We start from the raw sequence: 12,990 nt of genomic DNA on the forward strand, positions 1-12,990 counted from the left end.
GGTCACGAGCAGCTCCAGAATAAAACTCAGAGGGAGCTGGTTGTTAAGGTGGATGGCTGGTTGTTAAGGTGGACTGTCTCAGCTGGTGGTTATTTCCCACTCGGAGCTCAGAGATGACAGACAGCGGGAATGTGAGAGAGCGACAAACAGCCGTCTGACGCCTCCTAAAAGAGTCCCAGCTTCGGTATAAATAGCTTCATGCCGACGAGTCAAATAAGGAAGTTTACAGCTGAGCTGCAGAGCTAAATCTGAGCCAGGGAGGCCTCGCCATCACTGCTGCTGTACGGAGCTGTTTTCCTATCTTTATTCAAGAGAGTGGTCTATCACACACACACACACACACACACACACACACACACACACACAATCAATATCAGGGTTTCCATCCATGTCAGTGAAAACATGGATGCTTCACACACAGAAGATCTATACAATCAGCACAGTTTCAAGATTAGAGTCACCAATTCAGTATCTGACCAAATGTCTCCCCTTCTGTTCCTGAGATATGACGTTAAAACATGATGATGTCACAGTCAAGCTGACCTTTGACCTTTTGACCTTCATTATTTTATCCTGTCAGACATTTATGTCAAGTTTGGTCAGAATTAGTGAATGAATTCTTCAGTTATGGACAAAAACATATTTGTGAGGTCACACTGACCTTTGACTACCAAAATCTGATCAGTTAAGTGTTGAGTCAAAGTGGGTGTGGAATGAGACGTATCCAAGGTCACAGTGACCTCTGACCAAAAAAATCTAAATTAATTAATTGTTGAGTCAAGGTGGACGTTTGTGCCAATTAAAAAAATCCCACAAGGCCTTCTTGAGATGAGAGAATGAGACAGATTGAAGGTCACACTGAGCTCTGACCATCAAAATATATTCAGTTCATTGTTTAGCTCAAAGTGGATGTTTGTGCCAAATTTGAAAAATATTCCCTCAAGGTGTTTTTGAGATATCACATTCATTAGAATCAGACAGATGGAAGGTCACAGTGACCTTTAACCACCTAAATCTAAACAGTTCATTCTTGAATCCAAGTTGATGTTTTTGCCAAATTTGAGGTGTTCTAGAGATGTCGCATTTATGAGAATGGGACGGCCGGATGAACCCAAAAATATGATGCCCCTGGTGACAGCTGTCGGTGGTACGGAGGCATAAAAACCTGCAAAATCTATGGAAAGTATTTGTATGTTTTTTTTCCCTGCAGATCTGCAGCAGTCAGTCTGATGAACAGGAACACTGAGAGACGCTTGTTTCCCACTGCGGACTGAATATCTCTAATGCCACTCATGTTTTAATGCTGAGAATATTTTCTTTGACGTAAACTGTGGGAAACACTGGGTGGATCCAGAGCTCCCTCTTGTCTCTGCTGTGGAGGAACAAAATTAAGTTTTTCTCCACATTTAAAAAACAGACTTTGAGCGGAGGAGACAAGAATCTGCTGCGGCGTTACACAACAAACTGTGAGGAGGGAAGAATGAAAACAGAGTCTTTCCAGTTATTAAGCAACAACCTCCGAGCCATAGAGAGTGAAGAAACATGGAAACACAAACACACTGAGGGAGGAGGAGGAGGAAGAGGAGGAGGAGGAGGAGGTGGAGGAGGAGACGAGAGCTCAGGGGAAAGAAGCGGTCCAGCTGCAGGTCAGTCGAGCCAAACGGAGCTGCTGCTGCAGTGGGAAATCCGGGGGCGTCGCCTAGCAACATGTCGCAACACTTGGCAGCATCAAACCTGCAACCTGACCTGCAGAACGGCCTGCTGGGAAAAAAACAACAACTACCATCACACGGTTCTGTTCCTGAGCAGAACGAGGAGGAGGGAATCTCCACACAGGAGACAGAAAGTGGACTGATGAGCTCTGCAGCGACGCTCAGACGAGCCTAAATCGATTCAGAGTCTTTTACGGTGTTAATAAAGTTGTGTTGAGGAAATAAAAAATGTGGAGCTGCTCAGCGTTTGGTCTCAGTTTGGATTTAACGACCTGATAACGAGCTTTATAGGATGAAGGCCGAGCGTTGTGTGAATCCCTCGTTAGTGACATAATGAAGCAGTGAACGGGAGTCACGCTGCTGAGGGGCACAGAATAACTCAACTGTCTTGTGATGGGATGTGTCTCGCTGGATCTAAAGATAGAACAGAGAACATGTTCTCCACAGTTCATGATGTTCGTCACAGCGCGGCGCACAGATCCTGCAGACTGATACTGTGTCTACGCTCACATGTTCCCAGATCAGGAGTCTCACTGTGTTCCGTCACTCATCATCAGAGCCGTTCGCCTCACTGACACACTAATGGTACAGATTTTATTCTCACGTTCATCCTGCACAACAGTTTGTTCATCACCTCCTCCAGGAGCACGGGGACCCAACCTGAGGGTCGGGGCCCCAACAGACGGCCCCGGGTTCAATCTGAGGAGTCGCAGGAAGATTAAAGGGCGGGTCCACGTGCGCTCTTTTCTGTGTTTTTTAAAAGGTAACTCAGCTGTTAGCAGAAAACAGTGATGCTGACCCTAACTCAAAGAAAAAGAACACCAGTTGTTAGCAGTTAGCAGCTAACTCAACGAAGAAGAACACCAGTTGTTAGCAGTTAGCGGCTAACTCAACGAAGAAGAACACCAGTTGTTAGCAGTTAGCGGCTAACTCAAAGAAAAAGAAGATCACCAGCTGTTAGCAGTTAGCGGCTAACTCAAAGAACAAGAAGAACACCAGTTGTTAGCAGTTAGCGGCTAACTCAAAGAAAAAGAAGATCACCAGCTGTTAGCAGTTAGCGGCTAACTCAAAGAAGAAGAACACCAGTTGTTAGCAGTTAGCAACTAACTCAAAAAAGAAGAAGAACAGCAGCTGTTAGCAGTTAGTGGCTAACTCAAAGAAGAAGAAGAACACCAGCTGTTAGCAGTTAGCTGCTAACTCAAAGAACAGCAGCTGTTAGCAGTTAGCGGCTAACTCAAAGAAGAAGAAGAATACCAGTTGTTAGCAGTTAGCGGCTAACTCAAAGAAAAAGAAGATCACCAGCTGTTAGCAGTTAGCAGCTAACTCAAAGAAGAAGAAGAACACCAGTTGTTAGCAGTTAGCAGCTAACTCAAAAAAGAAGAAGAACAGCAGCTGTTAGCAGTTAGTGGCTAACTCAAAGAAGAAGAAGAACACCAGCTGTTAGCAGTTAGCTGCTAACTCAAAGAACAGCAGCTGTTAGCAGTTAGTGGCTAACTCAAAGAAAAAGAAGAATAGCAGCTGTTAGCAGTTAGTGGCTAACTCAAAGAACAGCAGCTGTTAGCAGTTAGTGGCTAACTCAAAGAAAAAGAAGAACAGCAGCTGTTAGCAGTTAGCAGCTAACTCAAAGAAGAAGACCAGCAGCTGTTAGCAGTCAGCAGCTAACTCAAAGAAGAAGAACAGCAGCTGTTAGCAGTTAGCTGCTAACTCAAAGAACAGCAGCTGTTAGCAGTTAGTGGCTAACTCAAAGAAAAAGAAGAACAGCAGCTGTTAGCAGTTAGCAGCTAACTCAAAGAAGAAGACCAGCAGCTGTTAGCAGTCAGCAGCTAACTCAAAGAAGAAGAACAGCAGCTGTTAGCAGTTAGCTGCTAACTCAAAGAACAGCAGCTGTTAGCAGTTAGTGGCTAACTCAAAGAAAAAGAAGAACAGCAGCTGTTAGCAGTTAGCAGCTAACTCAAAGAAGAAGAACAGCAGCTGTTAGCAGTTAGCTGCTAACTCAAAGAAGAAGAACAGCAGCTGTTAGCAGTCAGCAGCTAACTCAAAGAAGAAGAACAGCAGCTGTTAGCAGTTATCAGCTAACTCAAAGAAGAAGAACAGCAGCTGTTAGCAGTGCACCACTTCACCGTGCCGTCAGACAGCCCTGTCTGACAGCAAACTGCAGCTGTTATGTCGCTCTCTTCGAAGCCACCAGACTCCACTGACAACAACAGTAATTCTACATCACAGCACACGGGAGCTGCTGGTTTACTGCTGCCCCGATCATTTAGTTTGTTAGTGTTATTGAGCGTCTTGCACAGCGGGACTAACGTGGCGCCCACAGCAGTACGTAGGTTTATATGTAGGAATGAAATCGTACAGGAACCTACGTCAGGTCAAGTGGGAAACCATTTTGAGAAGGACTTGGGGGAAAGTGTTTTGATGCAGAAATGTGCGCACTTTGAGCACAATTTGAATGTTTGGATTTGGATCCATCAGGAACACTGTACGGCTACAGAACGATATAAACAATTTAAAAAAAAGAGAAAATATAAGAACTTTTTTTTTTTTAAATCTTCCAGACGTTTCTCTGATTAAATGCTTTTCCTGAAGTTTAGAGGGAAAGAATTTCACGGTCAGTCTGAGGAGTGCTCACCTGGAGGACGGGGCTGTGGTCGAAGTTGTAGGCGCTGGGTCGTCCCTCCAGTGTGGAGAAGGCCACGTTTCCTCCAGTGAGCGGCGAGATGTCGCTGAAGTCATCAGTGCATAGCGCCTGCTGCTCGTCCTCTCCAGTGCGGATGAAGCCGTGGTTCACCTTCTGGTAGGTCTTCTCGCAGGAGCCGCTGTAGTACTGGTAGGGCACCCAGGGGCCGCCCTCGCTGGTCCGCTTGTAGATGGCGAAGCTCTCCGGGCGACTGGTGTGGAACTTGAGCCGCACGTAGGTGATGTCAAATGCCTTCCCTGCAGAGGACAGGAAGATCACACATTTAATCCTCAGGCGTCATTTTGACTTTCTCTTAATTTATTATTTATAATTTAAATTTATTATTTATTATTTAATATTTCTAACATTTTTAGAAACAATTCAAAACAAAACAGCGAAGGATGTAAAAAGTATCATGAAGCTCAGTTCCTTCGTTTTTATTAAAGAACTACAGAAGATTTTGACTTCCAGCGTACTGTAGTTTATTTCCTGTCATCTTGTGACAAATCTGCACCTCCACACTTCTGTTTCATTTATCTTAGAAAGTCTGTGACATGATTAGAGAACATAATGAATTCAGTAAGGCTGTCAAAGATAACACGTTAACAACAAGTTAACGCATATTCCTTTGAACGCCACTCGTTTTTTTGACGAGTGATTAGAGTACGTACAGTCTGTAATTATGACCCACAGCCCACCCTGTAGTTTGGGAAATCAGGAGGCCATGCAGCAGTAACGCTGTGGATGGGAAGCAGACACAAACCTCCGTGAGCAAAAATGGATAAAGAAAGGCGTCTTGAGTTATTTGTTATTTACTGTGGGGTTGATACAGCCGAGTATAACAATATTTTGCGTGGCGATATTGTCGATACAGGCGCCAAGTATCAAACTGTATTATTTACATCACTAATTTTTGCAAATACACATTTTAATCCAACTTTTGGTCCGAGAATGGTGCTGATGTGATGCCAGCGCCATTCAGCAGGAAGTTCATCAAAACAAAGATGGAGGCACCAGAGACAGAAATCAGAAATCTGGACACATCAGGACTTGGATCAGACACGTGAGAATAAAATACTCTGTAATACTACGAACATGAGGGCTCACCTCACAGGCCACCATCCAGAGATAGCGTTAGCCGCTTACGGCCAAGCTAACGCTAAAAATCACGCAACACAGGACACACTGAGCTCGACACAACTACCACCAGAAAATAACACAGTCCATCACCTACTTCCTGCTCAAAGATCTGCGTCCATACAGCGCTGTTGAAAACCAAGGCTTTTGTTACACGCTTAAAACACGTGAACCCAGGTATGTGACTCCGCCCCCTCACAGCCGTACCCAAGCTCTACAGAGAAGTGACGCATGAAGCTGAGGAAGCAGGACATTATCTGACAGAGGACAGGAGACAACAAAATGACACAAACTGAATGATGTTTCTCTGAATATAACTTAACATAATTTTCCAGCCTGAGAAAGTCCCAGAGGACAGTTATTGGAGTTATTATAGAATCTGTTTCAGGTTTTTGGACGTCGCCTGTCGTCACGTGGACAAAACTGCAAATGATAACATAAAAAAACAACCAAGAAAAAGACGATTCTTCCTGAAGCTGTTTGTTTTTGTTTTTGGCTGCTGGTTTGATTCATTCATATATCTTCTGTATGTGTGTGTGTGTGTGTGTGTGCATCATATTTCCTTTGCTGCGTTTCTATTGGCTGCTGAAAGCTGAAACTCATCTTGAATCAAAAATGTGACGTTAAAAACACTGAAGATCCTGAGTTCAGATTGAAATGTTTCCAGTTCGTGCTGACGGAGCAGCTGCGTGTTCACGAGATGAAAACACATCTCAGACATTAAGGTAAAGTTTACTGAGGCCTGGCTGTGATGGCGTGTTATCACTGTGTCTCCACAGGAAGTATGAGATCAGTGTGAGCTGCTGTTCCTGGAGACACAGCAGAGTGTCTCTCTAAGAAGTGTCGACTGTGGAAACTCTGGGCAGGAATGCGAAGTGTCGTTGGAACACGCTAACGTGGCGCTCTGGTCCTTTAACTCCTGACACTCGTGTGTCCGCTGGTCGTTCCCCCTTTCACATATTTGACGAGTCTGAGCAGGCCGGCGAATAAATGTTCCAGGAGCCGTCAGTCAGCGTGTGAAGGAACGCCGCCATGTTTGAGCCGGGCGGCGGGGGGTACGGCTGTTTGCTCAGCCAAAGAATCTGCTCTGTAAACAGTGTGCTGACAGGGGCCCGGCCCCCGGGGGCCCCTCTGTGTCCACGGCAAATAAAGGTGAAGCAGCTGATAGGTCCGAGGGGACGTTCACAAAAGGCTGCAGTTTATTACAGGAAACAATGAAGCGACTGCAAACACACACCGGCTTCCTCCTCCCGCTGTGTGTGTGTGTGTGTGTGTGTGTGTGTGTGTGTGATGGGTCAAGGTTAACAGGAAGCTGCAACATTTGAGCTGCAGGGTGGAGATTTACAGCACCGTGCAAACAATCACTGCCACGACTATTTAACTGTATGAAACTGGAATCAACTGGGAGCTGATTGGTGAGGTGACCAGTACAACCAGCAGTGACCCAGCACAACCAGCAGTGACCCAGCACAACCAGCAGTGACTCAACACAACCAGCAGTGACTCAGTACAACCAGCAGTGACCCAGCACAACCAGCAGTGACCCAGCACAACCAGCAGTGACTCAACACAACCAGCAGTGACTCAGTACAACCAGCAGTGACTCAACACAACCAGCAGTGACTCAACACAACCAGCAGTGACTCAACACAACCAGCAGTGACCCAGTACAACCAGCAGTGACCCAGTACAACCAGCAGTGACTCAACACAACCAGCAGTGACCCAGTACAACCAGCAGTGACCCAGCACAACCAGCACAACCAGCAGTGACCCAGCACAACCAGCAGTGACTCAGCACAACCAGCAGTGACTCAGCACAACCAGCAGTGACCCAGCACAACCAGCAGTGACCCAGCACAACCAGCAGTGACCCAGCACAACCAGCAGTGACCCAGCACAACCAGCACAACCAGCAGTGACCCAGCACAACCAGCAGTGACCCAGCACAACCAGCAGTGACCCAGCACAACCAGCACAACCAGCAGTGACCCAGCACAACCAGCAGTGACTCAGCACAACCAGCAGTGACTCAGCACAACCACCAGTGACCCAGCACAACCAGCACAACCAGCAGTGACCCAGCACAACCACCAGTGACTCAGCACAACCACCAGTGACCCAGCACAACCAGCAGTGACCCAGCACAACCACCAGTGACCCAGCACAACCACCAGTGACTCAGCACAACCAGCAGTGACCCAGCACAACCAGCAGTGACCCAGTACAACCAGCAGTGACCCAGCACAACCAGCACAACCAGCAGTGACCCAGCACAACCAGCAGTGACTCAACACAACCAGCAGTGACCCAGCACAACCAGCAGTGACCCAGTACAACCAGCAGTGACCCAGTACAACCAGCAGTGACCCAGCACAACCAGCAGTGACCCAGTACAACCAGCAGTGACTCAGCACAACCAGTAGTGACTCAACACAACCAGCAGTGACTCAGCACAACCAGCAGTGACTCAACACAACCAGCAGTGACTCAGCACAACCAGCAGTGACTCAACACAACCAGCAGTGACTCAGCACAACCAGTAGTGATTTAGCACAACCAGCAGTGACCCAGCACAACCAGTAGTGACTCAGCACAACCAGTAGTGATTTAGCACAACCAGCAGTGACCCAGCACAACCAGTAGTGACTCAGCACAACCAGTAGTGATTTAGCACAACCAGCAGTGACCCAGCACAACCAGTAATGATTTAGCACAACCAGCAGTGACCCAGCACAACCAGCAGTGACCCAGTACAACCAGCAGTGACCCAGCACAACCAGTAGTGACTCAGCACAACCAGCAGTGACCCAGTACAACCAGCAGTGACTCAGCACAACCAGTAGTGATTTAGCACAACCAGCAGTGACCCAGCACAACCAGTAGTGACTCAGCACAACCAGTAGTGATTTAGCACAACCAGCAGTGACCCAGCACAACCAGTAATGATTTAGCACAACCAGCAGTGACCCAGTACAACCAGCAGTGACTCAGCACAACCAGTAGTGACTCAGCACAACCAGCAGGGCTCTGTGAGTGTGAAGGTTCGTTCGACCTCTCTCTGACACTGGATTTCAAAACTCTGATTACTGTGTTCATGTTACTAAATTATGTGCTAGAAACGTGCTCTTGGTTTGGAGCCATCTGATTGGCTGAGCCTGCCTGAATGATGTCATCAAGAGTTGCAGCAAGTCGAGTCTCGGAGTGTCGACACTCCTTGAAATGATGGTCAAGTGTCACTGTCGCAGCAGAGTCGAAGATATTCTGACTTTTCTTGTCTTGTGTTGGGAGAACTCCCCAAACACTGGATCCTACATTTCCCACAATGCAACTGAACCAAGCTTTTCACATTACAGCAGTGATTCCCAGCTGGTGCAGATTTCTCCTCAGTCATCAGTTTAACGTTGTACTTGCTAAGTGGTAAATGGACCTGCACTTGTATAGATCCTCTCTAGTCTTCCGACCACTCAAAGCGCTTTTTACACCACGAGTCACATTCACACATTCACACACTGGTGGATCCATCAGAGCAGTTTGGGGTTCAGTATCTTGCTCAAGGGTACTTCAACATGCAGACTGAAGGAGCTGCCGATCGTCTGATTAGTTTTTACTGAATATTTAAAGGCGAACTGTAAAACTAGATCACTGATTTTGTTACATATATATATATATATGTTGTGTCATATATACATATACAAAACTGTTGGCACAAAAATACCCTGAAATATTGTGATATTATTTTAGGTCCATGCACACTGACGACTTGTTTAAGACTTGAAACTCAACATTTGGTTTCTTTGAAAAGAAGTCTCGGTTAAAGGAGCACAGTGAGCTGTGTTTGATGGTTTGTTGGCAGCTCGCAGGAGTTTCAGAATAAAAGGGAGTTTTAAGAGTTTTCTTCCTGAACATCTGAAGCGTCTTTTCGCCCCTGAGGACTCTCTGGCCTCAGATCAAAGTCTCGGCCTCTCAGAGAGAAGGACAGACACCAGCAGGCAGGAAGCCCCTCTGTCGTCCACGCCTCCACATCCTCACACACAGGACAAAAGCATCTGTCTGCGCAGTGATCAGGAGGCAAACAACAGAGACACATTCAGCTCTGAGCCCAGGTGGCCACGGGACACTCTGATTGGACGAGGAGATCGGGAGGAAATGATGCTGCCGTCAGACAACAAACACCAGAGGAAGATTGTTTTTAAAATCATGCACCTGATGTAAAGTCTGTGTCACAACCCTGAGGGTGTAAACCAGAGGCTGAGGACATGTCTGACAGCCACAGACGGACGAGAGACGCCCTGTTTGTTCATCTCTGTGTTTTTCCAGCGCAGCTTGGTCAGGAGTGAGCCCATGAGTCTCGCCGATGTGACCGACCGTCTGCAGCAGAAGTGAAGCCCCGAGGAATTCTGTCTCTTCTTCCAGAACAATCGGCGTATTGATGAGAGGAAGAATTTTACAGTCGAGAGCGCAAACAAAGAGCGCGCTGTATGCATTTATGTCCTCGTCCCATATGACGACAGAACAAAAAGACTCTCTGCAGGGAAACGGACGACCTGCTGACTCTACAGCAGCTCCTCAGAAAACACAGAAACGCTGAGTGCCGGCAGGACGCACTGCAGGACAGACTCACGGACTCTAAACCAGACTGCATTCTATTAACAGCTGCAGCACAGCCAGGATGAACCTGAGTCCCCAAAACAGAACGTTAACAGGAAAGGACACCATGGTTTTAAGTTTTTACCAAAATAAAAGCTCACAAACGAGCCTGTGTTTGTGCCTTTGTGTTTCTGCAGCTCAGAGGAACAAAGTCACAGCTGACGGTTTTCAGGTTGTTTCTGAGGTCACAGTGAAGTCAGACGTCCTTCAACCTCCAAAATGTGTTTTTATTTTTTTTTTCAATTGAAAAAAAAAAAAAACACTTGCTGCATCTTTTTACTGTTGCCAGGCAACCATCCCATCACCTCCTCACCCTGACCTTCCTGTGTCATCAATCTACTGTTAATCAGTGTGTAGCTGCTGCCATGTTGAGGCAGAGGGTACTGTCTGTAGCTCTGGTTGAGGGTGAGAGGCTGTCAGCAGATAAACAGAGATCTGTGTGGGTACATGAGACCCTAAAGGTCCTGACACACCAAGCCGACGGTCAGCCGTCGACCAAAGTCGGGCCGTCTGTGAGCGTCTGTCGCCCTAGTTTTTGCAGTGTGTCCCGCACCGTCGGCACTTCGGTGTCGGCGGTTTTTCAGCCGATTGAGCATGTTGAATCGGCGGCGGAGCTTGTCGGTGAGAGAGATCACTCTGATTGGCTGTTCAGGTTTTATTTCCTCGCCCCTGTAGCGAGTGAATCTGCCTGTAGTGAAACCGGGGCTAACCGGTGCTTCCTCCTCAGGCTCCACTTCACTCAGCTGCCCCACAGACCCGCTGCTTCTTCACACTTTAACCTGAATAACAAACCGGAGCCAGCTGTGAGGCTAGCGGAGCGTTAGCCGCAGCATGACCGGAGGGAAGCACAGCCAGTTAGCCTCCGCTAGTCTCTGAGCTAGCCCCGGCTCTCCGTTTGGATCCAACCGGAGCACCGAGCCCTGGTTTGTTATTCAGGTTAAAGTGGGAAGAAGCAGCGGGTTTATCGGGCAGCTGAGTGAAGTGGAGCCTGCGGAGGAAACACCGGGACCGTCTGGATGTAATAGTCCGTGGAGGTGCTGCGGTGCTCGGCTGCACAGATAGGAAACCCCTCGGCTGACAGGATGTACCACTCTCTCACTCCGCTCTCTCTCACGCAGGCGCAGAACGTACGTGCTACTTGGCCGTCGGATGTAGTCCGTGTAGTGTGTTCAAATGCAACTGACACAGGGCGACGTGAGGCGACGTGAGGTCCACGGCCCTGGCAGAGCGCCAAGAAGACGATAAAACTACACTATTGAGAATAAATAAAATTTAAATAAAAGAAGCTACAGAGGGATTATTACGCATCACAGACATCAAAATGACAAATAGAAACACTGAGCGCTCTTTATAATGAGCTCAGAATACGAGACAGCATCATCAGCTGTTCTTACTGTTTCTACCAGCCCACAAATTGGAATATAATAATTAAATAATATAATAATTAAACAGTGTCACATTTAAATCATTTTCTAGAACACGCCGTGGTCCTGAGAGTTTTCCACAAATTTTACTGGACAAAACTTGACCGGAAACTTAAAACTTATCTTTTAAATCTGGCTTTTAATTTGGAGTTTAATCATTGTTTTTATTTTTTCTTAATCCCTATTTATTTTATTTTTTACTTTTATTTATCAGTTTTCTTACTTTTTGTTATATTGTTATATCATTTAGTCTGGCAAAATCTGATCTACTTCTGTTTAATTCTGTTTTTCTATTTTGTCTGTGTTTGGGCTGCATGTTTGGATGAAGGGTGTAACGTTGGGTTGTAATGATCATATTTATTTTCCAAAGAACTTGTTGCTGCTCTTAAAGCTCCTTGTTGTGGGTGAAAGGTCATAAGTTCTGCTGTAGAAATTAAACTTTGGATTTTTTTGCATCTCTTTAACACAGAGACATTTCTGGAGGAAAAAGAAAAGTGTTGTTGTTGTTGACGCAGCTCTCCGAGCGGTTTTCCTCTTCTGATAAACAGGAAGTGGCTCTGTAATAAAGTCTGTTAAAGAAACGGTGAACTCAACCTTTAAGCCAAACACTGAACAGCCTCTCTTTCTCTTCAGATTTAAGCTGGAGTTAAGAACCTCAACGCCGACGTCGTCAATTAGCTGGTTTTGCTTTAAGCGGAGCTAACCGGTCTATTGTGGAGCGCTGACCCCAGGAGACTCTCCTCGGGGGGCCGGACTCAGGTCTGAACATGAAAAGAGCCTCCAGTCGTTCAGGGGAAGGAGCTTTTCTTTCTGAGGCTGTTTGGGGAGGGACGGTGGGGGGGGGGCACAGTGACGGCAGGAATGAACCGGCTGGAATGTGTTTCCGCCGGGCAGAGTGACGCCCGATGGACGGACGGAGGAAGAAAGAGACCACAGAGGAGAAAAGAGGGCCAGCGAGCAACACAGGCTGCTCATGTCAAAGAGAGAGAGAGAGAGAGGGGGCTGCTGGGAGATTTTTCCTGCCCAGATATGGAAGACATGACGAGCGACTGAGCAGAGGACGCTGCAGATGAATGAGGCGGTTTTCTGTCCAAGGAGGAGGTTCAAGTGAGCAGCGTCACATGACCTCTGACCCCTGAACGCATCACACAGAGAGCAGATGGATGTTAACTCAACTCACTGTACAGGAAAAAATATATTTCTGATTCATTCATCTCAAAATCAAAGTTAAAAAAAGTAAATGTCTGGAATAAATCCACGGACATAATGTTCATACTGGTAATCCTAATTAACAGATATTCATATGCTGACATTTTGCCAGTAGTCGGTCTGTAACTGTGATTTTGTCTTTCTGTTTTCACCATGAAGTCACCTCTCAATCGTTTAGTAGA

At 46.7% G+C, this 12,990-nt stretch overlaps 1 protein-coding gene across 1 annotated transcript in view; it reads right to left on the bottom strand.

The window, feature by feature from the left end:
* lamc1 (laminin, gamma 1) overlaps positions 1-12,990 on the bottom strand; it is a 77,954-nt gene that overhangs the window by 32,626 nt on the left and 32,338 nt on the right. Inside the window, exon 2 of the mRNA XM_033650568.2 lies at positions 4,342-4,646. Coding sequence (XP_033506459.2) covers positions 4,342-4,646 — 305 coding nt within the window. The remainder of the gene's footprint in view (positions 1-4,341; positions 4,647-12,990) is intronic.

This window comes from Epinephelus lanceolatus, chromosome 12 (genome assembly GCF_041903045.1).
Source record: "Epinephelus lanceolatus isolate andai-2023 chromosome 12, ASM4190304v1, whole genome shotgun sequence".
Lineage (NCBI taxonomy): Eukaryota > Metazoa > Chordata > Actinopteri > Perciformes > Serranidae > Epinephelus > Epinephelus lanceolatus.